Source organism: Cylas formicarius, unplaced genomic scaffold (assembly GCF_029955315.1).
Source record: "Cylas formicarius isolate icCylForm1 unplaced genomic scaffold, icCylForm1.1 PGA_scaffold_1__22_contigs__length_36826433, whole genome shotgun sequence".
NCBI classification, from domain to species: domain Eukaryota; kingdom Metazoa; phylum Arthropoda; class Insecta; order Coleoptera; family Brentidae; genus Cylas; species Cylas formicarius.
In genome coordinates this window covers 19415143-19442908 of record NW_026844264.1, presented here as the reverse complement: position 1 = coordinate 19442908, position 27766 = coordinate 19415143, and the positions used below count along the sequence as shown (strand labels likewise).

Genomic DNA, 27766 nt, shown 5'->3' with positions numbered 1-27766 from the left:
TGTTTCAAGTCACGTGGCCAGCGTTGCCTATCTACGACTTTATGATTACCTGGTAGGGAGATTAGGTAAATAAAGTTATTTCTTACCATTTTATTTTGTTATTTTATACCATGGCGTTTAAAATTGACAAGGGATTTATAAAAAATATTTTATTATATTTTAATCTATGTAGAAATGTATTTTTTTACATCACTCATCTAATTCTAGAATTGAGAGGATTGACAACTTTTCCGGCCATGAGGGTGACGTGTAGTTCGGAATCCAAAACAAAATACAAAAAGGGATGATCTGCTATAAAATACACCGGATCGTACTTATCTAAATTTTCTGAAATTAAAATAAATTTTGTTAGGTTGTTTGTTTTATTTCTTTTTATTCTATGGCAAGTAGCGGTTTGTTTGTGTCACTCGTCTACAATTTGTCAAGGGCAAAAACTTTGGAAAACCATCGGATTATATTATAACATATGCTGCAAAATATCATTGAAATGTGCCTAAATCACATAGGAAATTCCAGCAATAATCAGTTGCAGAAAAGTCAAATGCGTTTGATTACGGGACATGGTCTAACAAAACACTTAACAGTTCAATATATATAAAACCAAATTTTATACAAATGTATTACATAATCACAAATTTACCTGACTATATTTTCTTAAGTCATTTTATAATTGTATAAATAGCTATATCACATTTATATGTAGGCATACATAATATAATGAATTAAAATGTTAATAAAATGTATAAAGAATTAGGAGAAATACATACACAACATAAAACTTGCAGGCTTTCATGCTTAAAAATTGGGACATTCTAAAAATAAAGACTTTACTTGATTCAAATTGGATTTGTTATTCTGAAAATAAATTTACCCTCTTACTAGTATGTAACTATGTATATGATGGGATTTAATTGAATTTTTGGGGCACACATTTTCAGAATTGTCATAATGATGCAGAGTATGGAAATAATAAAGTGTCTTATTAGTAGTACATATTTGCAAACTATATTTTTTGCATCTAAAAGATATAAAATACAAAGTTTTTGTTTTAGAAAATCAATAGTTAGCACCATAATAAATTGAAATAAGGGTCTTGTTAATTTCATAACACAGTCCTAAGTAGTATTCGGCCATTTGGGATCAAAGATAACTACTCTAATGTTAGTCTTTGGCATATTTATGGTTAACATAGTTTCAAGTTCATATAAAGGGATAGTTTCAATTTTTAATTGAGCTCCATCGTTAGGAATATTTGACTCTAATAAAAATGGCACTGAATTTTCAGCTTCAAACATTTTTGAAATAAATGACAAATACTGTGGTGTAAAACCCCACCTCAGAAAATGAAGATCATCTTTAAGCTGCAAAATACCATCCTTAATCTTAGTGTTACCATCTGCACTTTTTAATCTTCGTGGGTTTGGAACAATAGTTAATTTTCTCAGATTTTTGCAAAATGCCAGTGCTTTGTTGAATCCATTATCAACATTTATACCAATCAAATCTAAATGTTTTAGCTTGGGCATTTCACTAACAGATTCCAATATTTGTACTAAATGACACTCCCTACAATTTTCCAATCTAAGCCTTTCAAGATTATTGAATTTTGATAAAACATCTTTGCCGAAATCTCTATCTAGGTTCCAGCAATCTCCAAGTGCTATAGATTTAAGGCTAGTGATTTTAGTAATTACATTTAAATTTAAGTTATTTAAATTTTTTACAGCTGTTATAGATAAATAATTTAACTTTTTTAACTTGCAAAGTGATTCTATTGAGATCATGTCCCTATTGCAATTTAGACGGAGATCCACAATATTTGGCAATTTTTCTACAAATCCCAAATCCAAATGAACGCCAAATCCTCCTATTAAGTTTACATTAATAAGTTCTAAATTGCAGTTTGCTTCAGGAAGTCTTTCAATCAGCAATGATGAACATTCCGAAAATTCTATCTTTCGTAATAAAGGCATTTTGAGTAATGCTTTAATTAAGAACTCCTGAAATATAACTTTTATTATTCAAATTCCATTACAAAATATCAAAACTACTAACTGTGTTCAACATAAAAATACAATCAATCAATCGCAAATGCCTAGTACTTTGTTTGCTCAAAAAATCTGCCATAAGTTCAAAATGCAATCTCGATTCTCTTATAGTAACACATTGCCAAAATGTTGGATTGTCAATTATTTCATGCCATAATTTGCAAACTCTTGAAGCACGTAGCAAATCTGTGGAATCTAGATATCGGAACACATACACTAGTGTGTTGCTTGCAAACCAGTCATCTTGAGATAATCTATTTCCTATTAAATGCACTTCCTTTTCCATTATATCACGGCACTATATCACTAAATAACTGTAAAAATAGGATATCTATTTCTTTTCGACATGTTTTGAATTTATATCTTTTTTTAATTACATCCCCATTATAACATTTTCAGCTTGAAGTATTTGACAACCAATATTGACAATAACCTTTAAAACGTAGAATATTCGGTGCATAGAATATTATTAAGGTTAGTGTTCCACCATTCTCAGATAGATAGACAATTTTTTTTAATAAGCATATGAAATGCATATAAAGAGTGGCTTATTTTTTATATTATTAGACGATTTGGATTTTAGTTAAGTTAAAATAAATTTAAACAATTTTTGTTACGCTTTCTTTTCTCGATAATATGATTCACGTTGTCATATTAAAAAATCTGGAGAGTAAACAAAGGGATTGTTCAGAAATTCCAAGGGATTTCTGTTCTGTTCTATTCCGTCTATCTCGTATGTAACATTTAATTTCTAAGTCAGTAAGTGGCCCTGGGGCCGATTTCTCAAATCTGGAACATGTCTCAGCAAAAATTTTACAATTTGATTTGTTTTTTTATTTGCTCCAAAAATTTATAAGAATCGAGATAGGTGTGTGTCCGAGTGAAAATATTTTTTTAATTTCTTGGAGTAAGGAATTTGAATTCGAATTTTGGGTTGCAGCATGTCAGTGTATTTACGATTTTATTAAAAATAGAACTTTTCTAATAAAAAATGGTACATTTTATAAATGGTGCACAGCACCTCTGCATTTCAAGACTTTTGAATCTTAATGAGTTTAGATTTGCAAAGGAACAATTTTTTAAATAATTCAAACAAATTCCGTAAATGCGCTTTGAAATTTCATTCTGATAAATTTGCTTGAAATTGCGGTCGTTTTTAAGAAACCTATTCTTAGAAGTTCAGTTTAAAATGCTTCTTCTTATTAACAATTTTTGTATTTATCTAAAAATGAGTGTACTTAAGATAAATTAGTTTCATTAGTGGCCATGTAATTTTACATTCGTTTCGAATTTATATATACTAATCTTATAGAATGACATAAATACGAGCGAAAGAAGGAATTTATAACGTTCTTTTTTCTACGATCATTAGTTTTTGAGCACATTTTTACAAAACAGCAACACGAATACACTTACTGGCGTGTGACGTGACCATCAGAACTGACAAATGTCAAAATAGAAACCTCCGAAGTGACTTGCGACATTGATTAACGAAGCTAGGAGTAGGGAGTAATAATTAATTAACTAATTAATGGTTTATAATTAAATTAAGATTTTAAAATGTATACTGGTATTTTAAATGTAAAAATCTCGAAATTAGCCGCTCTACTTTTTAGCATAAAAATGATGAGAAAAGTGACATTTTTAATAAAAACGTAAATATCATCAGCTATCATTGTTTTTATTTATTTATTCAGAGTATCGAGGAGAGCGCCCTCCGCATTTACTTTACCCTAATCTCATATTTTCATTCATCAATTTAGACAAATCTTGATATTTTTAACCAGGAATCTTCAGTTTTGCTGGGTATAATTAATTATAGCACACCCTGTATCCGTTTCTGTGTCGTTTTGCATTGAAATATAGAATAGGAATAGAAATATAGAATCAGCGGTTGATTTTATACTTCTTTGCAACTACGTAATTTGAGTTTTCGTTGGGAAAAAGCAAAAGAAAAATATGTTGGCTGCAAAAATTTATCTTACTTACTATAGCTTTCTGATGAAGGATCCATATAGTTTCTTATGGTAACCGTAACAGCTTGTTCAATGTTTGTTACATAAATATCACTTCGGTTGGTCATTGGGCTAAAATCAGCTTGTCTTGGCTCAAAAACCTTTCGAATGCCCAACTGCAAATAGGGAAAACGGCTGATTAATATTGAAGTTTAGATTTCTTCATTTTCCCAACATAAATAATTATTTTGTTATTCACAAATAGCCCTCGAACAGAGAAGCGTAAGTGATTGTACTGGCCTCAGACGAGAAAAATAATGTAGTAATTTTTTGGAGTCGGTGAAAATGGAAAGCTTTCTTCAGGAAGAATAACCAGGAATGTAAGTACAAACTAACTGGAAGCTTTACTGTTTGCTTATGATCAGATAATCATCACTTTCTCTGAAAAAGACTTGCAAGAATATCACCATGGAATTTGACTGTGATAAATCAACATCCCACAATAATTATGGCCAAGATGCGACATTAAAATATAAATTAAATTAAACTTTAAACCAATGCAGGCGAGATACCCAGTTAAAATTTTATAAAACAATGGCCTACTTCAGATTGTTATTGTTGTTGTTAGTGATAAAATAAAAAAGACTGACATATGGGACACTCCCTTAAACAGTATGATTATAAAAATCGGATATCAATTGCAAGTCTGGCAGTGATGAATTTTTTTTAGTTTACATATAAGTGATGTTCCATAGAGGTTACCTGTTGCAGAGTTGGGGTCAATGTGACATAACCCTTCAACATAAAGCTCGGGATTGAAGCTGTGACGTAGCTCAGTTTCAAATTTTCAACAATATACTTTAACGATCCGTGTAGTCGCAAATCACAAATCAGTTGATCAATGCCAGTTTCGTCTACCGGCAAAAGCAGCAGCAAATAGTACCTGGTGCTATCGAGTGGGAAACTCAATGCTAGTGAATTTAGATTTGGCGAAAAATAGAACGGGAGCAGAGTCTGATATTTCATGTAATTTACACCCGTCTCTCTGTACTTTCCGTAAACAAGAAATGTCATTGGATCTGGACGAGGTTGCTGAGTATTTTTATGCTGACGGTCATAGTATCTGGCCAATACGTAATCCTCTACAGATCGAGCATTTCTTTTATTGAAATTATCGTTAAATCTCGCACTCATTGCCGGAACCGGATTAGAGATCATATTATTTACGACACTGCTTGACGGTTCGTCATAATTTTGGGGAAAAGTTCCGTTATTGTCCACCGGTATGTTTGCGTCTTGATAATTATAAGAATAATCGAAATCTGGATTAAGCACAGTCGTATCTTCGTTAGGGGCGGCGGTATCAGATAAAAATGGCGTGATCGCCTCGTCGTAAAGTGGAGGTGGCGTGGTACTTGACTCAGGGAATGGAAACTGACTTTCAGTCTGCTGAAAAGTTTGTGGCGTGCCTACGATTGGCACGTTTGTGGGTTCTGTTGTTGTCGACTCTGCATCTGGAACCAGTGTTGATAAATTTAAATTTTCTTCGGAGATTGTCGTTTCAGGAATATTCACGTCTGTGACGCCCCCGATGTCCGTCTTTGTACTTGTAGTTAATTCCTCGGTCACCGATTCTGATAACTTTGTTGTAGTACTGAGTTCTGTTGGCATTTCCTTTTGCCGTGTCGTAGTAGCGATGAAAGGATTAGTAGTGGGTGCCATGGTGGAAGCATCGCTGTCCGTCGTGGTGGGATTCGTTTTGGTAAGTGGTTGCGTTGGAATTGATACAGAATTGAGAGTCGTCATTTCTTCTCTGTCCGACGTTGTGGTTATTATTAATGGAACTGTCGTTTCTGGAGGGATTGTAGTGGTTGTCAGATCTTCCGGGGGACTAGTTGTTACCGTCGTCGTAGTTAGGTTTAAAGTTTCATTTTGGACCGCTGACTCAGTATCTACCATTGCCAGTTCAGTTGTAGTGGGTATTATAGTCGTAGATACTGTTGTTGCGTTATTTATTTCGCCTGCAGTTGCTGAGGAAAGTTCCGGAGGAAAAGGAATATTGGGTACAGCGCTTTTTTGTGTTGTGGGAGGTTCGGGGTATAGGGCATTATTGAAGGATCCATAATCGAAACCGTAAAACCTAAGAACTTCTTCATAATCCTTTCGCAGCGATACGTTGTTGAGGTTTAAAGTTAAACCGGCTAAGAATCCTTCCTGGGGGATGAAATAACTCTGAAAATAGGATGTATTCAGGCAGGTGTCGATATATCTATAAAAGCGAACCTTGAGATGTCGATGAATATCGCGAAGGCCTACTCTTACGATATGCCTGTCTTTTGGAAAATGGCCGGCGTGAATAATTTCATGGGCGGCGTCGCCTTCCAGACCTTCACTAAGGGCTGCTAAGACGCTTACAGCTCCGTACGGTGAAATCGCAATGTTGTCCTCATTGTGTTCGTTATGAATCTGGAACAAAGGATGGATAACTTATAATAATTAATTTAAATTCACACAAGGAAAAATACAAAGTTATGATATATCTATTTAATAACCTTTTCAAAAAAATGACGCATTCATGAATATATTTTTTAAAGCTTTTAAAGCTACGCAAGATTATGCTTCGATACATATTTTTATATGGGCAGTTTTACGAGGTCAGTCGAAATAAGTAACCATGTAATTTATTCAATTTTTCGTTCTTTGTTTATGGCACGTCTAAAGGTAAATGCTAAACTACTAAGCAATCATTCACTTTTTACTTTTTACCTTTACTAAATTTAATCCACTCAATGGTAGAAATTTGCTGCCAGCTAACTAGAAGAAACAGGATCGAAATATTGAAGTCTGAGCAATACACAGGATCGCTCATTACCTGGGACATTACTAGGAAATCCCTAATAGTGTGGTTTTTTGTTTTAATGAAAAATTTTAAATGCAAAAGTTATTGTAAGTCTGACGCAGCGTCTAAAATAATACATCAGCATGTTATTTCATTTTTGAGGTTTCTAAGCAAATTTTATAGGTCAATCATAGTAAATCATGCAAATCAACCCAATCAAGTTATTTTTAGTAAGTATTGATTTTGACCCTCAGGGACTGATTATTTTTCTGCCATTTTAGTTACAAGTTTGATTTGGCAGGTGCGGAGCTCAGCGGGTAGGTGCTTAATAAAGGAGTGACTGAAGAAGTATGTCAACGTTGTAAACTATACTTTTTCTACGACCATTAATTTTTGTGTGACTGTTGAACCGTGGCACATTTTCCGGAAATTCCCGAAGTGGATGGCGACAATGAATAATGAAGTTGACATTTCAAAGTGACACTTTCCGAAAGCTTGATCGGTGCATAATTGGTATTTTACAGTAGAAATTTCACCACTTCTTGAGTTTTGGTTAATTTTTACCGAAATTATTATATTATTATATTATATTATTATATATTATAACCTAAATAGGTATATGAATATGTTGTTCTTGGTGCACGTCGCAATATGTGACTTCAAAATAAAACGTTCCAAACGAATATTTTTTTAACCGGGCTCATAGAAATTTCTATTTGTTTCCGATTCATTAGTCCGCTGATATGCCTGATGGCTGCTGCAGATGGCACGACACCAACAGTTGAATCAAAAATTCGTTCCAGCATACTTTTTTACGCGATACAAATCATTCCGTTTTATGCATGTTATTGTTAATGGAGGGAAATACATAATTTGCGATCTCGCGTAGGATATACATAATACATAACACGTAACAATATGCGCTATTTAAACTAAGTGCGAAATCGTAAATAGTTCCATAGCACATACGTAGATATTCACATAAATCTTTCAAAATGAAATAAGATTAAATTGTAGACCTAATAATAGTATTCTAATATAGTGTGTTATGCAATAATTAAGTTTTATAACTGACTCTTTAGTCACTACTCTTAAAACAAAAACCAATGTTAACAAAAATACGAATGAGTGGTTGTTAACAATTGATCTTGAAAAAAGTTGCCTCGTCCAGATCGATATAATTTTTATGTGAATGTTTGCCAATAAACTGATTGGCATAATGTCTGCGAGGACGAATTTATTTGGTTTAGTGGTTTAGTTGAGTCTATAGCAATACGCAAAGAAGGAAAAGAAATTGAGCATGGTGGGTTAAAACTAACAATAACTAAACTAAGAATTCGTTTATATAAGTTCCAATTCCAAAGCTTTTCTACCATTCATTTCATTTTACGTTACCATACAGTACATAGACCAACAAGAAATTACGAGTACAGTGCTTTCAAAGATAAATGGTTTTGGCCTAATGACAGCAATAAAGAGGGGTGCTACCTGCAGGCATAAATTAACATATGGGTTGAGAAAAAATGATTAATAATTAATTTTTTATTTTTGAAAATCTACTCCTAATCTCTAAGTGTACATTACTAGTGTGTTGTTGTTTTGTCCAACATTGATTTTGGAAACATCATCATGTTTTGTCCGTGCGAATAAATTAAATATATAAATAAATTATGTGATATGGGTAAGATACGCTTAACAATCCCTTCCGTTAGACTTCATAGTTTAGGTTCCATTAGCTCTTTGTATATGTCGTAAATCCTCCTAAGTACTTGTCCTCTTGCTGGAACCGAAATATTTATTTAAGTTTCATATTTATTATTCGAGTTATACAGCGCGTCCAAGATAAGCTCGGACATCTCGTAATAGTCACGTGGTTCGTTAAGTGAAAGAAAAGTTGGACAATTTTATACCTAATCATATTCCGTTTGAAAGAAAATTGCAATTAGTTCCGTAGATACTCGAAAAAAGATAAAATTTGAAAAATTGCCTTATTCGAAAACGAATATATGAAGAGTTGAAAAACATATTTTATTATGACTTTTAAAAACTATTTTTTTTATATAATAGGTGCTCTTTTCGAAATTGGATTGGATTATAGGAACATGGCTCACCTTTTTACAAACAAAAAATATTTCAGTTGCAATCAGATAATCTAAAAAGTACAAATAATTAATATCAATATATTTAAGAAAATAAGTAGCATTATTAACGCGTAATTTTAACATTAAAGAATAGTAAAAATGAGAATAAAAATATGAATATAATTGTGTTATAAATGATGTCACTGTTATTTTTTCGAAATTCAAATGACTGTGTCACGTAAGATTTATTAAAGAAAGATTATATATGACTTAGCTACATATCTGCAGTGTGGCAAAGAATTGAATTTTATATACGTTACAGGCTATAGACTGTTTTTTTTACTTTCAAAGTTAAGTATCCTTCTAATTATATATTCGACAATACACTAAATATTTTCATGATTTTTGTTATTTTTTAAATCCGATATTTACCTTTTGCTTTTATTTTGTAATTTTTCCACTGCCTACTGTCAAATACTCAATTATTCACTGATTAGGTGGACGGGGTTGTGCCTCTTTAAGACGTCGGCTTCGGTCGCGAACAATTTCCGGTATTACTTTAGTCACAATCACGAGCGATATTTTCATGCTTGTCATTGCTATATGTAAATAATATAATATGTATGCATAATATATGTATGTATCATAATAAATGTACCTAAAATACTAATGGTCTTAGAAAAAGTATAGTATGCAACCCCAATTAATAAATTTCTTCAGTCGCTCGTTTATTAGGCGTGGTGACGAATTTATAGACTTTTTGGTCTGGATTTGACCATGAATTTTTCTGGTTAATAAATTGTTTCTTTTCTTTTAAATTCGTTTTGTTACGTTTTCATCCAGAAGTTAATTAAAAAAAAACGTATCTCCTACAAACATGAAGTTTTCGACGTCCATCCATCCAAGATCATTTCTTCTCTCATAATCGCTTTATCCAGTATACTGTCCATTTTACAGTACTCAAACTAACATAACATCGCCTACATATTTTAGGGGAGTCAAATGTGTTATGCCTGGATACGTCACTGTTGGGTAATATTCTGTTCTCCGTGATTTGACACATACAAGTTTGAAAAGACAAACGGCTAAACTTACTGCTAAAAGTTTGATCCCTAAATCGTTGATGGAGTCCACCATAATATCCATAGGCCTGGTCGGCTTGTAATCATAGTCTTCGGAGGGATGTCTCACATCAAAATGGTAGTAATCATTAGAAACCGATTGCCATGACGATTGGTGGAAAGAACCACAAACGTACGACACGATGAACAAAACTGCACAGGCTCTGAAGATGAGCATGACCGCCCGTGATAGTCAAAACCGACTGGACGAGTAATCTGCACTGAGGATGGGTTACCACTCTGGTAACGCCGGCCGTATTGTGGGAAAAACAATAGACATCCGAGACGGTAACTTGATGGCTCTTAATTGCGTTAGCAATTAAGGAGAATTTTCGTACCAGCGCAACGTTTAAAGAGGTGATACCGGATGTAATTTTCTCATCTTTGCTCGCCGCATCATTGTTGTTATTTACAACTTGCTTCTTCGAGGGAAGTTAAGAAACCGAAATTAAAAACTTAATACTGATTAATGTTTACTTATTCAGGGTAAGAATACGAACGGTTGAATCTTGACGATGGTAAGGCCTAGAGATTTAGAAAAAGAAAGGAAACTCTCTTCCTTCGTACTAATTTAATGTAAAATTCTATTTTTATAAAAAATAACATATTTGGAGTGTCAAGACAGTACCCAACCAAGCGGTAAACCGAATTCTTAAAGGTTAAATTTATTTGTAATTTAGTGCGGGATGCTGTTTTTATTTTCTATATTGCAAGTTTAGCCTTTACGACTCCGATTTAATGACTGGTTATTTATTCCCTTGACCAAATATGTTATCTTAGGGGTTAGCTGAACATGAGCGCTTGAGTGCTCGAATCATGTACCGACGCACAGTGATAGAAAATGCAATTCTAGGATTCCAAAAATATTAACGCTAGATAAGCATTTTTTTCGTTTATATAAATTAAGGTAGATACTTATTAACTCTCAAAATGTACATAACAGTTGTTGTAAAACTTGGTTTATATATTTATTTTTTTGTAATAATTATAATTACAATATGACAAACTAGTGTTCCATTTTTTACCATTACTGTACCTATTATGATAAATTTAACTGACAATACTGATACGAAACGTGATGCTAGAATTACTAAATTTTACTACTATGTAAAATGTAAACATATTTTGTGTATATAAGGTAGGTAGGTACATTTTTTTTATCTACCAAGTTTAATAAAAAAAACAATAATTTTTCGTTTTCTAACCAATAGGGAATTATTAAAATCAGTTAATCTACTACTATCACGAAACAAAGTCACTGTAAAAGTTAATGTTATAAATTTTATAATATATTTAATGATAATAAATCAATATTACCTAACTATAATTAATAATACAAATGGTGCAAAATGAAATATCTTATATATCTAATTAAATTCAAGTAGAAGATTGATAACTTCTGTACTAAAAACACTTTCTTTTTTTGGTGGTACAACCCTCAAACTAGATACAAGAGGGCCTACAGAGACTAAAAGAATATTAAATAAGTCTTTGTTGGAACCATTTCTAGATATCTTCCTAGTATTATGCTTCCTATAGTACTCTCCCAGCTGTCCTTTCGGTAATAAAAAGTTATCGATAACCTCTTTACTGTGAATCAAGATTTTATGCACTGAAGGGGGCATTGGACACCATTCATATAGGCCCACATAGATTTGAGCTGTTTCATAAGCATAATGGTCAAATTTCATTGAATCTACTTGATAACCGGATTTTAAAGTTTTTAATAAAATACCGCATCTATAAATTAAGTTTTGGTCTACACCAGTAATTCTGGATGGAATAGAAGGGTCCGAAAAAAATCTCCTAGCCGTATTCCGATCATTCGTATTACCGAACTCCGCTTTGGGAATATTGACTAGCAAACCTACTTCTTCCCTAAATTTTTTAATTATTTCCTGTTTCCTATGATTAAATGCGTCCTTATGAATTTTTCGCAATCGCCAAAACTTTTAAATTTAATCTATACGAAATATGAATGATACATTCAAAAAATCGCATGTACGTATGGAGGGTGGAGAGGCCTAGATTAAGCCCATCTTTATTGATAGGTAAAGATTTTATAAAATTAAGATTATTAAATTGAGCAGCTCCAGATTTGCATAGATAACATTTGAGGGAATAATGAGGTAGACATTAAGGAATTAATAATAATTCATGATACACAATATATTCTCTACTACCTAGATTAAGTTGAGTTGAGTGGATTTTGCCACAATATTGTGGATTTTCCTAATTCGCTTTTAAAATTTAATTGTAAAGGTACTATTGATATCGTCAATATAGTTGAATCATCCCCTTCAATTTTTTGTTTATAATTGCTTTGGTTTGCACTTCCGTTAGATCCCCATTTAGTGATTAGCTTTAAAGATGTTACAGGTCCTTCAACGTTGTCGAAAGACCTTTCGAACACTTCTTTTTGTACCTTAACTACACGAGATGTAGTATGATCTAATAATGATTGCAAAGGAACTTCAACTGATGAGTTAGTCACTAGAATCTTATTAGGGCAGCATTGTTTTTTGGCCTCTAAATTTAATCATAAGTGGGAAACAATTTTTTGAAACCTTTTTCGTTAACTTGGGCCCTTATACCTATGTATTGGTGACAGGTAAATTTAAAGCTAACAAAAAGGCAAGGACCTCAACTGCAGAAAACGATACATTATCTAAGCGTGCATTGCGAACTTCGATCTTCTTTAAACGAGTTGCTTTTTTCGGCGAAAATCTTATTTTCTGAACAAGTGAAGCGGCATCACGTTTTCCTGCTGTCCGTAACTTCATTTCAGTGGCAAAGCAAAGTTCGTCTTCTGATTTCGACGCCAGTTCAGTTTCAACCCTCCTGCGTTTAGTCTGTCGACTTCCTTCAGCGAATGATAATTTCGGACGACCTACATTTACCAGATTAATGGTTCTTAATGGTGGTCTTGGTCCTGATTTTAAAATTTCTTCCAAAAGCCATTTTTCATGTATACACTTGACCTTTGTTAAATAACGTTTCGATTTGTTCCACTTTTCATGCAGTTTTTTTGTAAAATTATCAATAATCTTGAGAACCAAATTCTTATCTTGTGCTAAAAGATTCTCACCCACAATGATATGTATAGTATAATCAAAAAGTATTTATAGGCTGTCACGTTTTCTAGGGTGTAAAGGGCCCTTTGATTTTAAAACCTCGAATAAGCCGATACGCCTAATCGTCGCGGATTTGTCTGTAAAAATACATATTGATGTAGAAGGGGAAGGGCGCGTGGTGGCAAAAGTTTTTTGATTTGAAAGAAAAGAAACTAGGCAAGAAGATGGTGTTAATTTCTAGCAGTCGCAAATAGTCGCAAAAAAATTCTTCTCTGCTATACAACAATGTTACCGCATTTAGACTTCAATTATCATTGTTTCAATGTTTTCAATTTTCAACTGAGCAGCATTAAAACTCTTTTTCACTAAATATCATAAATATATGTAAAACATGCACTACATACTTCCAGAAATATGCAGCATTTTTTGAAGGTTTTAAAACTCAAAACATATTATTTCAAAGAGCAATTAATACTGTAAACTAAAGAGATACCATAATTTCGCTAATCGGATTAAATGTCGCGACTTGTTAGAGCGTGTAGCTTTTGTTTCTCGTATAGGGCGACTAAGATTATTGTGTTATTGTTAATCAGGTATCTCTAAAGGATGCTAAATGGTTAAAAAAAAAATTTGTTTCATTAAGTAATTTGAATTTTGGAACTTCAAATTTGCATTTTCTATCACAGTGCGACGTAGTCACATTAAATTAGTGTATTTGGTTGTTCCGTTTCTCTTGAGTTTAATACTTTACTTTGAGAGATGGACTACTTTCAAAATATCACAAGGATTTTATGCCTAATAAGAAAAAAGAGTTGTAAGACTAACACTGCCTATATATATATATATATATATATATATATATATATATATATATATATATATATATATATATATATATATATATATATATATATACATATATATATATATATATATATATATATATATATATATATATATATATATATATATATATATAATATAATAAACGTCAATTTAGTCATAAATTTGATTTGGCATTAGCAAATCCAGTCCTTCCTCTTTTTGCAAAACAAGAGCGTCTGGCGTCTTAAAGTAACATTGTTCTTTGCATTTCATATTTTAAATGAATCTAGTTCCTCTTGAATGTGCTGCATTAAGATAACACCAAAAAGAACTACTGAAAAACACGAATTTATATTATTCTTAGATCAAAACTATACAGATGTGCCAAGAGACCGTATTGTGCTGTAGGTGGTAAATTTAATTTAGTGTAAATTAACAGGTAAAAGGTTTTATGGCACATAAGATTTGTACTCTACCAAAAGCAAGTCAATCAATGCTTTCACATACATTTTAATTTGAATATGGTTCTTAACTATGAGCTGTGCAATTTTTCACATATCGTCAACTCCATATCTAATTACGAAGGCATAAACAGGCAATGGATGAGTTCAAAAAATTATAGGTCTGGTACATATTCGTAGTAATTAGGATCTTATTATAGGTATAGCTTAGCCATGGATATATTATTCGCTTTTGTTATTCGTTTTACATTGTCATCCGTTAAAATTGTCATTGGAACACTTCAACAACAGAACTGTTAATTTTCATTCCGATTTCAACACCGCCGCGGTGAATCCTTGAATTTGGCAACTGGCAATGCAAGCCTGGTTGTTCATTACGGTATTCTAAATAAATAATTTTTACTAAATTTGAATCTTGCGCAAAAAAAATGTTTTTGTGTGCGAGTTGTAGGTTCTAAACTCTTTTTTGTGAGTCAAATTTCAAAAATCACTATTTGGAATATTTTGAAAAAGACGAAAAAGTATCTACATCGATTTACATTACTCTAAAACACAGGATTTAAAAATGAAAATGTTATTAATTTTCAGTTTTTTAAAAATATTGAAAGGATTTTTCGATTGGTGAAGACACGGTGTTGTCCAAACAATTGTCACGTCAAAATATATAATTTCATGAAAATCTGAACTTTTAGTTCTTATTTATTGTGATAAATGGATTTTCATCAAGTAAAAGCGTCCTCAGTTCAAAATTTGGTACAACAGTTGACAAAATTCCAAAGCCGCATTTGTAACCGAGATATATAGAGTAAAACAAAATTTAAAACAAAAAAGTAATTAAAAATGTTAGCAGAAATTAAAATTTTTCTGAAAATCATATTTGTAAATGTTTGAAAGTGCTAAAAAAACCATATAAAAAAATTTCTCCTTTCCCTTGAATTTGGAGATATCGAGGTAAAGAATGAAGCCACATTTGCCAGAAACGGCATAGTGTCATCACAAGATTGAGTCCGTGGAGTGAAAATAAACTACGTTGCACAATAGAGAGTTCATGTTTTCTGTAATATTTTAAAAACAAAATTATTGGGCCATATCTTTATCTAATATCTAATATCTAATGCTGAGTTTGTTGACAAACTTTTGATAAACTTCCTCTTGATTAACTGATCAAGTTAAATTTTCAACTTGAGGCACCCGTAAAGCCGTCGATGTGTTAAGTTTTGATTAAGGATACTTCGTCTGGTTTTAAGTTTTGTTTGTGTGTTGGTTTCACGCCAATTTTATTAAGGAATTTTAATAATAAGTCTATAAGCATATTAAATAATAATTCAAGAAAAGTAACTTATGGTATTGCTATAGAAGAGTTAACGCGATATTTGTTGCTTATGAGTTATGAGTTCCCTTCAAGGTGCAAGTGATACCTTGAACATGAAATCCGCTCTATAATCGTAAGAAACATAACATAACATAAGAAACTCTCTAGTGTTTTATTGATTAATTTGCTTTTATTTTTAATTTTTGTTTTATTCCACTCAAACCGACATTTTTTTAACTTCAATGCCAAGCAGATCTGATTAATGGAATAAATAATTAAAATTTAATTTAGGTAAAAGTTAACATTTTAGATAAAAATGGAAATGTTCTTAAAAATTTAAAAAAGAATATTAAGAGAAGGAGTATTTGAAAGAATAAAATTGATGCAGGTTTTAAGATGCAATGTCGGATTTTCAAATTTTAATTGAACGTCCTGTAGAGGATAAAAAATTGATATAGCAAAGTATCAGTTATTTAAATATACTTCTTTAAATAAAATCAGGAAAAAATATTAAAGAAATAATCGATTCTCGTTTTTTCCGGATATCTCCTAAACTAGTGGGAATTTTCTTAATTTGAAAACGGCTTGAAACTGAGTACGAAAAGGTATAATTTGAATAACTTCGCATTTAATTCGGCTTATTATTCAATTTGTGACACTCTGTGAACTTTTGGTCAGAAGTGAGTCTCAATTTGTTAATATTAGATGTCGAAAAAGTCTAATCCCGACCACCAAACCACTGAAAATACCTGCTCTTTCTAATTGAGGAATTTTAGCCAAGTCATAAATAATCTTTCTAGCCACAATACTTTACCCAAAAGAAATGGAGTGGCATGAAAATCAGTAGGTAAGGTTTAGCGTTCATTTGCACTTTCATATATTATCAATAGGTGACAATGTTTGAATATTACAGTTACCGATTATATATGACTAATAAAATATAACATTGATATTTACGTAAAAAATATAAAACATTCATTCAAAATCGGAATGTCTAATTATGTTATGCAGCTGCATAAACAAGAAGCGGTTTTTCCGGCTGCATAACTGCTTGTGTTAAAATCGACGAATTATTGCGCAGGATTCGAAAATGGCGATCGTATCGTTCGTGAGTTGCTGTCAATTTTAAATCCACTAAAATCTTAGAACATAAATGGCGTAAAAGGTGAATCCGGTATTTATTGTAAATTGTAAATAGTTTCTTGTATAGTTAGTGATAATATTTTGTGTTGTGAGATCAATTTTAGTGTAAAAATTGCGGAAGATACCAGTGTTTGTGTACAGTGAAAAACTTACAAAGCCGACGCCGCCGTAGAGAACTTTAAATTATTCGAACAATACTATAAGTTGATGTATAAGTGTTCAACCAACCCTCAAAAGGTGAATAGATTATCATTTTTCTTTCTTTGTATTTGACTCTTTAATCGTTTACATGGCATTTCTTTGTGTTTGATTTCATCGATTGTCAAACGCCATTAATTTGTTTGAAACCGGGAATCTGAAATGTCATTCGGTAAACATTAGTGTAATTTTATTGCAAAATTGCACTTCCATTTTGAACTTCATCTCAAGCCAACTGCAACTTGCAACCTATAATCTGACTTTCCATTCTTGACTTACAATTTGGAAAAACGTCATTCAATTGAAACTTTGTTTTGCAAATAAGAGATTAATCACATTAATTTACAAGAGATCACTTTTTATCGTAGTCGTCTTTTTAGAAAAAATGGTTTGCTTTTTGTTTTTGAATTGAAGCCATACAAAAGAAGACATTTGGGATTTTTTAATTTGTTGTGTTCTCCAAATAGTAACATAACCTTACTTCTTTTCATATTCGCATTTCATTATTCTCTTGTAACGAATTGATGGTTTTCACGAACGCCAAATTATATCCGTTGGAATGCAATTGCGATTTAGTAAGTATTAATCAACCATAATATAACTTCTCAATAGCTGTTAAACATAGAAAAAATATTTAGCTTTTTTAAGTGAGTTGATGCCTAACCAAAACTCCATTAGAAGGATGGATAATGCAGTGGCAATTTGCAATTTAACTTTTTACTAATCTTCTGTCCCATCTGAACATAGAATTAAATTATAAATGTCTTGACTTCCTGTTATGAATCTTTGACTTATTGGTACCTTATTCATAGTGAATCCAATGAAGTGGTTGGGAGGAGGCGAAGCGGATGGCATTATAAAGGCTGAAATGGACCGTGGACCTCACCGTTCACAAGATGATGCTGCTGTAGGTTATGTTTTTCAAAGACCACCTGATCCTGAATTTCCTCCTTTTGGTCCAAAGCAGCTTCGCTGGGCTCATGGAGATGAAAGCATTATTGAGGTGAGACCTTTAAATTATGTATTGTCTCTGATTATAATATACGATTATGTCCGCAGAGTCATGACAAATGGAAATTTCCATCGGCTACTTCGTCCAATGCTTTAGGTCCTAAAGTTCCCACCCCTCCAGGAGTTGCGTCTGGGTTACTTCCTTACGGTTCACAGGGTACCACTCTTCCTTCATCCCTTTATGATCTCGGCCAAAGCAAACCGCCAATGCCACAACTCACACACGAACAGTTGATTTATATGCCTTCCAGTCAATTGCCCCATCATGGTGGAAGTTTATCTGTGCATCATCACTATTTCCAGCAGCAGTCCTTGGCAGCTGTGGCTGCCCAACAGTCAATGTCATTAAGGCAACCGCAGCAACATCAGACGCAGGTAAGTTATTTTTGCATGCAGTAGGCCTACTTTTAATTTTATTAAAACTTCGAGGGTCTCCAAGACAAGGCCAAATTTTTTACCAACATTACTCAAGTGTGTGTAAAAGTTCTGTTAACCAGTTTACCGAGTATATTGAAAATTTTCCTTTTTTTTAAAAGTAAAGAAGCAAAGTTTTCTGTGTACTTATTCATATAAAGTTCTAATAAAATAATTTGTTTGGGGGACTAACTAATTATGCAGCAGGTTTGATATTCAAATCATAATTGAGGAGTGATCTGGCCCTCACCCTGTTGTTTTGTTCCATTCAAATTTTAAAAACGGCTAAAGATTTCTGTTAATAATTTTTGTTTGTTTTGTTCTTAATTGTTAACAATACTAAATTAATAATTGTAACTCACCAGATGGTAATTTTATATGAAAAATCTTGATGGATTGAGATATTTTTCTCAAATTTTAAAATGTTAATGCTATTGCTTATTTCTGATATCTTCAGAAAAATTATGACTTAAGAACGCAAAAAAAACCTCAAACACCTTCGCTTGCCACATTAATTTTGTTAATACTACTTTCAAAAGTCATGGGATAATATTTACTATTCAATATTTCAATCAGTTTGACTAATGAGCCTTTTTTTAGCAAAGTCGCTGTGAACCCTTCTTTCTGATCTAAGTTATGAAATATAAAATGTACATATAATTTTATATTTCTCATAATATGTAACAATACAGAAAATTCCCATTTATCATTTAGTTGGTAGATACTTTAGATGAGACATACCAGGTTAGAATAGAGACCTACTTATTTTTTGAAAATGATTTTTGGTCACAGATTTTTAGGAAAAAAGTTTTTATTAGTAAAATGAATGTTTGTGGAAAAACACCATAACTATTTTCTAAGTTTATTATGAAGTTGCCTACTGATTTCGACTTTTGTTTAATATATGAACTTTTAAACCGCATTTTGTTTTTTTTTTTTTAATTTTAATTTGTGGAAAATGGCGAATCCAAAATTTTGCACCATGGCATGTTATTTTATTTTTTTTATATCTTACCATTACCCTGTATCAAGGCCATTTGGGCTACTAAATTGTAAACTTCTGGTTATCGACTACGTTTGTCTAAATCCATTTGACCATTTTTAATATTTTTTCTTCACTTCACTTCACATATGTTGAAAAATTAGAATAGTTTTTATGTTTAACACCCTTTGTAGGTTTAATTTTTAGTCGCCGTTTGTATATAACATATATGTAAGTCTGTTTTGGGCAGGTAATAAATTATGTAATTTATGTAAAAAATGACCTACTCATAAAAAAAACATTTGAAGTGGCTCTTACGTGATACATTTTTTTTGACAAGCTAATAACAAGCCTAATTAAGTATTAAGAGACATAACGTATTCCATAAAAAAAAACACAAGTTTAATATGTATATCAAAGTATGTGAGTTTCAGAAGATCCTATTTTTCTTCTTCAACAATTGTGTGGCTTTAGTTGATAGAAATTTACAAATTCATGAAAACTTTAAATAAAGCCAAAAGGTTTGCGTGATCATTTAATGACTAAGACAGTGACACGCAATTTATAAAATTATATTATATTATACCCTATACACAACATACTGTCGAAATTCAGAAACCACAATAGTTATTAAACACTGAAACAGCAAAGATATCTCTTTTTATTTCTTTATCGCAACCGGATGTGTTCTTTTACATAAAAACACTAGTGAATGAGCGACTAAAATAGTTCTAACACTAAAGTTTGATTCACGATCGAGCCAAATGCCAAAATAGTATTTATGGATACAAATATAATTTTAGCATTTAGAATTAGTTTTTGTCTCCATAAACACGCTTAATATATATTTAGCTTAATGGAAGGTCCCGAATGACGAATTTACACGAACTTTTAAGTTATTTCCGAATAAAAAGCTTCGTTAAGAATTTGATATGGAAAGGAAGTTTTTGAATTGAGGACGATAGTCATGTCACGTCTTGGGCGTCGATGCCAATGCAATAAGACTGAAATGGGTTCAAAGCAGAGACCGACAAAGATTTAATTATTCATGTAGAAAATATTGTTCTTTCAGATTTTGATATTTGGCATTGAATTTACAGGATGCAAAAAGATATGCAAATTTTAATAGTTTGTACGTAACCCCTGTATATTACAACTTATCTTTTCTTTTTGTCTAAACAACAACGCTTTCAATCAAGAAGTAAATAATATAGGGCGTATACGATGTTTAATTAAATATTTTAACATTTGAGTGACAGATTTTAATAACTTTAATAATTTCCTAGATATTTTTATGAAATGTAGCATATGCCCCCAAAGCAAGTTGCGTACAACCAGGATGTGGACTAGATATTTTTAGAAAATTATTATACACATTGGTACTTTTTCTCAAAGTAAAAATTTCGATTTCAAAATCCTTATGTTTCAAAAGTAAACGACAAAACGTAATATTTTGGTTAGTTTCTTTTTTCCTTGTGCTGAACGATCAGAGGTGCAATAATATACCAAGTCCATTTTGTTGCACCGGTGTTTTCGATAAAAAACACATTCACTTGAAAAACGTTCCACACACGGTTCGTACTTAACCTCTTCAAATAGTTCCGTTTACGAACTTTTTAAGACGTCATAGAAACAAAATATGTTAGGAAGAAGGCTTAAAGGTTCATCTATTATAACGTAATAAATAAATAAATGTATTATTCAACGCACCCCTCAATTGATATAAAATTAATTCTGGAATTCAAAACATTGCCTGTGCCGAAACCGAGGTTGAAACCTTATATAAAAATATGGAACAGATGAATATTGTACATACGAAGATACACATTTAAATAGCACAAATATCTAGTTACTGTCGAAAATCCATAAATTTTGGCGCAGACAAAGGAGTTTGTGAAAATATCGGCGACTTGTTCCGTGGTTGAAACATATTTCAGTTTAATCTTATTGTCAATAACGCAAAGGCAAAAATACACTCCTTTGTACAATCTGACAACGCAGTATACTCAGCTTCTGAGCAACTAACTGAAACAGTTGTTTGCCTTTTACGTTTTCAAAATACGTAATTATTGTAAATTTTGATTACGTATCCTGAAATACTTTTTCGATCATGTATGTCATCATATTTGACTGTTTGGAAGGAGATTCAGAGTTGCTTTACTTCATGATTCTCAGTTTACATTGCAATTCTACTTGTAAAGCAAAACCATTTTTGGTATATGTCTGGTTGAGAGTGTCTCCCAGGGATTGTATTTCTAGCTGTGGCGTCCTTTTTTAACAAACCAGCTGACCGATTCTCGTCCGTAGGTAGTTTCTCTAATATTACTGATAACATATCCTGTTGCTCCAGGAGTAGTTTTATCCTGAATTCCCAGTTCCCATATCCGACGCCCTCAAACGGTTTTCCAGCTGACATAAACCGAAGTCGATTTTGTTCCACCGGTGTATTAGTCAAAATACAAAAGAAAGGAATAACATTCACTGAAAAAATGTTCCACACGTGGTTCGTTCTTAGCCCCTCTAAACAGTTATGTTTACGAACTTTTTAAGAAAGGCTTAAAGATGCATTCACCATAACGTTCTTTAGCTGGATGCGAATTGATAAATAAATGTATTGTCCAATCTCTTGTTCATATTTTTGACACCAAATATGTTATAAGTTAAACCAAAGTTTACATATAATAATATAATACAATATACTTAAATTGTGCCATCGCTTTACTTTACAGTAGACAGTAGTTTATCGTTTTTTCGGTACTTTCATAAGACTATATACGCCCTTGTCTATGCAACTGGTTGGTTAAAAAAACAAAGTTAAGGCCAGTAAACGTGTGAACACGTTAGTTGCCATGATACACATTAGTTATGACAAGCAAAATTCAAACATCTAAAGTCCTATTTATTTATTTATAGGATGTATTTATTAGTATAAATGTTGAGCAAGTATTAAATAAATATTTTCCTGCCGCCTACTACTTTAACTGTACTATACTGTAACTATAAAAAGTGAATTTAGTAATCACGTCAACTATTAGTTTTATATGACCCAATCTTAAATAAATTCATATATTTAAGATATTTATTTCACTTTCATTCTATCAACCTATTTGTATACTCCTCGTATGCTAACCACACCATGTTTCCGGTCGGGAATTATATCATCCGATGCTATAAAAGTAGATGGCGTTCTTTGTATTGATCAGATAGTAGATTTAGGAACAATGAGACAGCTATGTTATATATAGTATATATTCTATATATTTTGTTTCAACCGACAATATTTCCGACCACTTTTTTAAAAGCCAATGATTCTAACTCTTTAAGGATCAGGATCTTATTCTGAAACGCCCTGTACAACGATAAAAATATTCGATAATGTTGCAGAAAAGACGTGCAACGTAGATATTGTTATCACTGATATTAAGTGAAACATAAATTGCCTGTCTAATCTGAAGTTAAAATTGTCTTAACGCGTTATTGTCATCCTCTGGTTGCAAAACGCGCTGAAATTAAAACATTTAAAGACTTTATTATGTACTTAAAGAGGTTAGTGTTTCAAGGGCAGTTTCGCTTACAAAAGCGGTATGTTTGTTATTCGCTGGGTTCGCAGATTATATGAATATTGCGCGACAGCGATGTCGACAATACTTTTTTGTAAAAATGATGTACAGTTAAAAAAATCGTACGACAGTCATTACTAAAGCTTCACAACAGCAATAACTTTGAAATTTGCAATTCAATATTTAAAAACTGTGACTTAAAGAAAACGATTTGGCAAATAATGTCTTCCTGTAATATTTCTTTACCAATTTCTCAAAATTTGTTTTGTTGCTTTAGATTGCGTTGTTTGTTTGGAATAGGTTATTTTAATTTCTTGGATTTCATCGATATATCAATCGATATCAATAAAAACTAAATGCATTTGAAAGTAAAGATTATTTCGTAAATAAATTAGTTCGTCGGACTGAATATAACGCGTGCACTAGGAAATCTGTTTGAGCCTATAGCTGTGGAAAATTCACCCTGCTATTGATTTTTCGTTGGCATAACAAAATGCTCAACGTATTATAAGCTTAAAATAGACCTGCACGCACCAGAAGCTGTTCGTGTGGTTAAAAATTGACGGTAGAAAATACATATAGGTTATAAAAAAAGTAATAATTTTATCAGTTATTTCCGCATCCGCCAGAAGACAACAATATACTACATTCCCTTTTTTCGTTTTTTTTTGTGTTTCTTTAGTGGTGTGCAAATATTTTCGCACTATATTAGTTTAAATTAAACATGCTGAATTTTCCGTGATATTTCATTCTGATCGACGTTATTAATGAATTAACCTTATTGATTAGTCCAAGTCACGCGATTTTATTTGGCGAATCTGGAAAATAAATTAAACATGAAAAAGGGTACAATGGATATTTCGACGTTACTGAAATTATTAATTTGGATCTATGAAGGCCAAGAAATAGGTTCGTGGTTGCCTGTGTTGTTTAGAACATGTCTGTTCGTACAAAAACTGCCCAAAATCGAACTGTGGTTGGAATCTTGTCGTTTTCAGCGTCGTAGAAAACCAATAAAAATAATCTGGTTTGTTTAGATTTTCTTTGTAATGAAGCCTGCTGTGTGTGTGCTGAGCCGTTTTTTAAAACGACGGTTTTGCCTGAAATAAATATATGTCGATGCAACAAAAAAGGCGGGGAAGAAAAATGTCGATTCATTAAGGGCTGATACAATCAAATCAAATAAAAGTGTTACAGGATATGAGAACCTGTATGTAGTATTTTAACGAACCTTCTTTGAGTGATTAAGAAATACTACGGCCGAGCGTATCCAATTTAATAAAACAACAGAAAAACGCGATTCTTCATTAGACGGAATAAATTGGAAGAGCCAAAGTTTCAATTCTCCATAGCTTCTGCCTGTAGCAAGAAAGTCCGTGAGGCGCTCATCAGGGTAATAGTTTTTGCTGATGAATGTCTTGCTTAACCATCAGCGGCTCTATTGAAAGGATTGCAATATGTTTCATATCCCATTCTTTTATATAATTGAACCAAGTTCCAGATTCTAGATTTAGTTCTGACCGTAAGTTAATATGGAAATGCCGTATGAAACCATTGAACATCAATATATGTGTTCATTACTAAATAAGTATTGATTTGGTGGTGAAATAAAGCTGTCTGCTGTTTTTGATCAAGTCTCACCAAATCTCTCTATATTGAAAAATCGACACCCTGTATCTTTAAAACAAAGACGCATATTTATATGAACTATTATTTATAGAACATCTCAAGAAATTAAGGTTGGGTTTTCACTGCTAAATTTAAAGAAAAGGTAAATTACGCCACTTGCTGGCAATATTAGGTATTTTTTAAATATCAAAGACTTTTTTTTAAGATATAATACTCCAGATATACGAATAAAACCTATTGATAAATATACAGGGTTCCCATTAATACTTGGAAATTTTGAAAAAAATCGACTCTATAGTTAATTATTTAGCTTGATTGAAAACACCTAATAACAAAAGTAAATAAAGTTTATAGGCTAACTAAACAAGGTAAAAAATTTGAATAAATAAATCTATAAAAGTAATAGTGAACTAAAAAGAGTTCATTAAAATATTTGAAAATGTAGTTATGACATCACAATCTTTTTTGTACGCATTAAGGTATAAACAAACTTTGACATTCTGTTTGAGTAGTGCATCATCCCCTTAGTCTCCTTAGTCTATGTGGTTAAATTTGGTTGCAATACCTGAGTGAGTAGTGTAACAACACAATTTTATATAGGGCAATCAAAATATGAAAAAAAAAAAACACATAACCTCAATTTCTGCCTAAACTATGCAAAATTCGAATAGGAATTTCTTAAACCAAGGATTCCAAATATGCCGAAATATACAGGGTGTTTCATTTACAATTACAAAGTTGATTAACAAAATTATATTTTAAATCTTCAGAAGAATCCAAGAAACTTTTGTACGAACCTTTTTTTCATATCTCCTATAGGTTTCCAGATCGTATGGTGGATCGTTTTATTTGACACACGGTGTACGTCGATTTTGCTCTACCTAGTTTAGAAATAGTTTTGGTTAGTTTTTCCTGCTAAAACAGTTCATTTACTGTGCAGTGTTGAGTTGAAGTAGTATTGAACTCTTATGGCGTTCGAGACCATCGCCAGATCAGTTTTTAATCACGTAGGGTTCTTATCCCTGAACTAATTAAATAGTTAACACATTCAAACCTCGGGCGGCATTCGCGCAACGCACCGTGTATATTTACCGAGAGCTACAGTCCCCTTTCCTCCCTTCGCGTCGTTCCTCCCGCACGAGCATCATCATCATCATCACGCCAGGCCGATATCCTGTGGTCCTTCGAGCCGTCGCCCGGCATTGCGGTGCCGTATGCGCGCGCCACCGATCTCGCTCTCTTTCTTTTGTCCGTACGTCTCGGCAACCGCCGGTAGTCTGCGTCTGACGACCGCGCCTCTCGCACGACGGCGACATCCGGAACTAAAACCATTGCCTGCTAGATTGTTTTGTTTGTGTGGTTGTGTTTGTTGTTTCCGGCTGTTGTAAACAAGTTTGGAGGTGTGCGGCGGCCGACGGTCTCCGAAAACGTTTGCAGTTCCCTCGTTGGTTGAGGGGTTTTGCCGGTGGTGATATCGTGGTATTATTTTGTGCCGCGGACGTCGATGTGTTGTTTTTCACCCCCTAGGGAGTAATAACCGCCGCAGCCCGGGCAGGATATTATGATCGACATGGGCCCCGACATGGTAAATAACGACGCCACTGCGTTTTAATAATTAAGGAAGTTGCCTTCCATCGTCTGATGCGAGGGTTTTTATTGTCCGCCAAGCGCAACAGTTGATGGGATGGGCCGCTCGTTTGGATGTTCCGGCGCGGTTGGCATGGCAAGCCGGTTGTTTACATTTTTAGTTCGGGACGTTCTTAGATCCAAACTACCATTTTATTACTCTCCAACTTTATAAAACCTTAAGGCAACGTGAATATCGTTTGCGCAGTGCGACCGAAAAGGTCGGTGCCGAAGCTAATCCTTTGTTGCCGAATACTCAACCGGTTTCCTTGTACCACCTATTGAGATGTCTGCCTCGTCTATCTCAAATTTTATGGTGTTCCGATTTTATTTATTCTATTTTACAGATGGTACTGATCGAATTGAGCTCGTTTATACATGCGTCTGTTGCCATTGTAGTAAACACGGTGACAGCCTGTGATTTCTTCTACTCCCTTCTGTAAAATACACCGATCTAGCATGCAGAAAACGTCACTTGAGTTTCTTCTTCCACGGTTCCGAGTGCGTTCGGACATTGCCTGGATATAGTCCATTGGAGAGTCTGAATACAAGCTGATATACTAAAACTCCGTGATAAATTATTTGGTAAACGACTATAGTGGTGAACTAAGAATCTGATTGCAGACGGGCAGTATGACTTCTTACATGCGGGAAATCTACCGTTAGAATTGACTTGTCAGCCGTATCGAGGGATTTTAGTGGGTGGATAGTATCTACATCGACCTCTAAGCAGCCTGATTCATGATTTTTTTGTTGGTTAAGTTCCTGGCTCCAAGCTTTAACGTAGGTGCTGTGAACTAGTTTGAAGAATTCTTGGAAAACAGAGGTATCTATTAGGATCAATAATTTTATATTGGAGGAAATTATGGTTTCTGGTGGATCTGCAGCGTAGTGAAGTGGCCTATCTGAAATGAACTATTTTAGAACATACAATGTTTTTACGAGTACAGATTGAATACATAATAATTTACAACTTGAAATTTTTTAAAGGAATTAGCTAATCACAAAGATTGACATGATGACAGTGATGTGCTTTCTTTTAACAAAACAATATTTCTTTCGGACATACGTATCAGAAACCAGAAAAGCACCAGAATTAAGTATGGACAGCTAAGTACTTGCTATTTTATCAAAAAATCAATCTTAACAACACACACGTAGTGAGCCGGTTTTGTTAAATTGGAATCCCATATATCGCTGCAGCACTTCGCGTATTATAATAAAATGAATGTACCTAAACTGTTTTATGTACGCTTTTAAAATCGCAGTTCCGTTACGTCTGCAGCATGTTTGGGGATTATTTTCGACTCGATTTTCCTTGGTTAATAGGTAATGATACAAATAATTTTCAAAATACTGCGCTCTTGTTACGACTCTCATCTTCAGTTATCCTTCTTTTCAGCGATCGAAAGCTTTTTTCCCTTAAAGTTTGGTTAACGTGTATAAAACTTCTCGAATGGTGTTTAGTAGTTTTAAAATTTCGGCGG

The 27766-nt window shown here is 32.9% G+C and overlaps 3 protein-coding genes across 5 annotated transcripts in view; 1 reads left to right on the top strand and 2 right to left on the bottom strand.

Moving 5' to 3' along the window:
• Positions 1-73: 73 nt before the first annotated feature.
• On the bottom strand, positions 74-10287 carry LOC132696759 (uncharacterized). Its single transcript, XM_060661769.1, has 5 exons — positions 10019-10287; positions 6287-6469; positions 4766-6235; positions 4038-4179; positions 74-327 (listed from the first exon to the last, which is right to left on the bottom strand). The coding sequence occupies exons 1-5, from the start codon at positions 10220-10222 to the stop codon at positions 194-196; spliced, it is 2133 nt and encodes a 710-aa protein (XP_060517752.1). The 5' UTR covers positions 10223-10287; the 3' UTR covers positions 74-193.
• On the bottom strand, positions 321-2484 carry LOC132696760 (uncharacterized). Its single transcript, XM_060661770.1, has 2 exons — positions 2056-2484; positions 321-2000 (listed from the first exon to the last, which is right to left on the bottom strand). Exons 1-2 carry the CDS (start codon positions 2332-2334, stop codon positions 1116-1118), a joined length of 1164 nt encoding a protein of 387 aa, XP_060517753.1. The 5' UTR covers positions 2335-2484; the 3' UTR covers positions 321-1115.
• Positions 10288-16807: 6520 nt separating the features above from the next.
• LOC132696070 (maternal protein pumilio-like) overlaps positions 16808-27766 on the top strand; it is a 217072-nt gene continuing 206113 nt past the window's right edge. For 2 of the 3 annotated variants that reach the window (XM_060660635.1, XM_060660634.1), the window contains exons 1-3: positions 16808-17096; positions 17870-18060; positions 18117-18443. In XM_060660635.1, the coding sequence (XP_060516618.1) occupies positions 17878-18060; positions 18117-18443 (510 nt within the window). In that variant the 5' untranslated portion in view covers positions 16808-17096; positions 17870-17877. Of the gene's footprint in view, positions 17097-17869; positions 18061-18116; positions 18444-25938; positions 26239-27766 lie in introns of those variants that run through there. The other variant, XM_060660636.1, reaches the window with a different exon arrangement.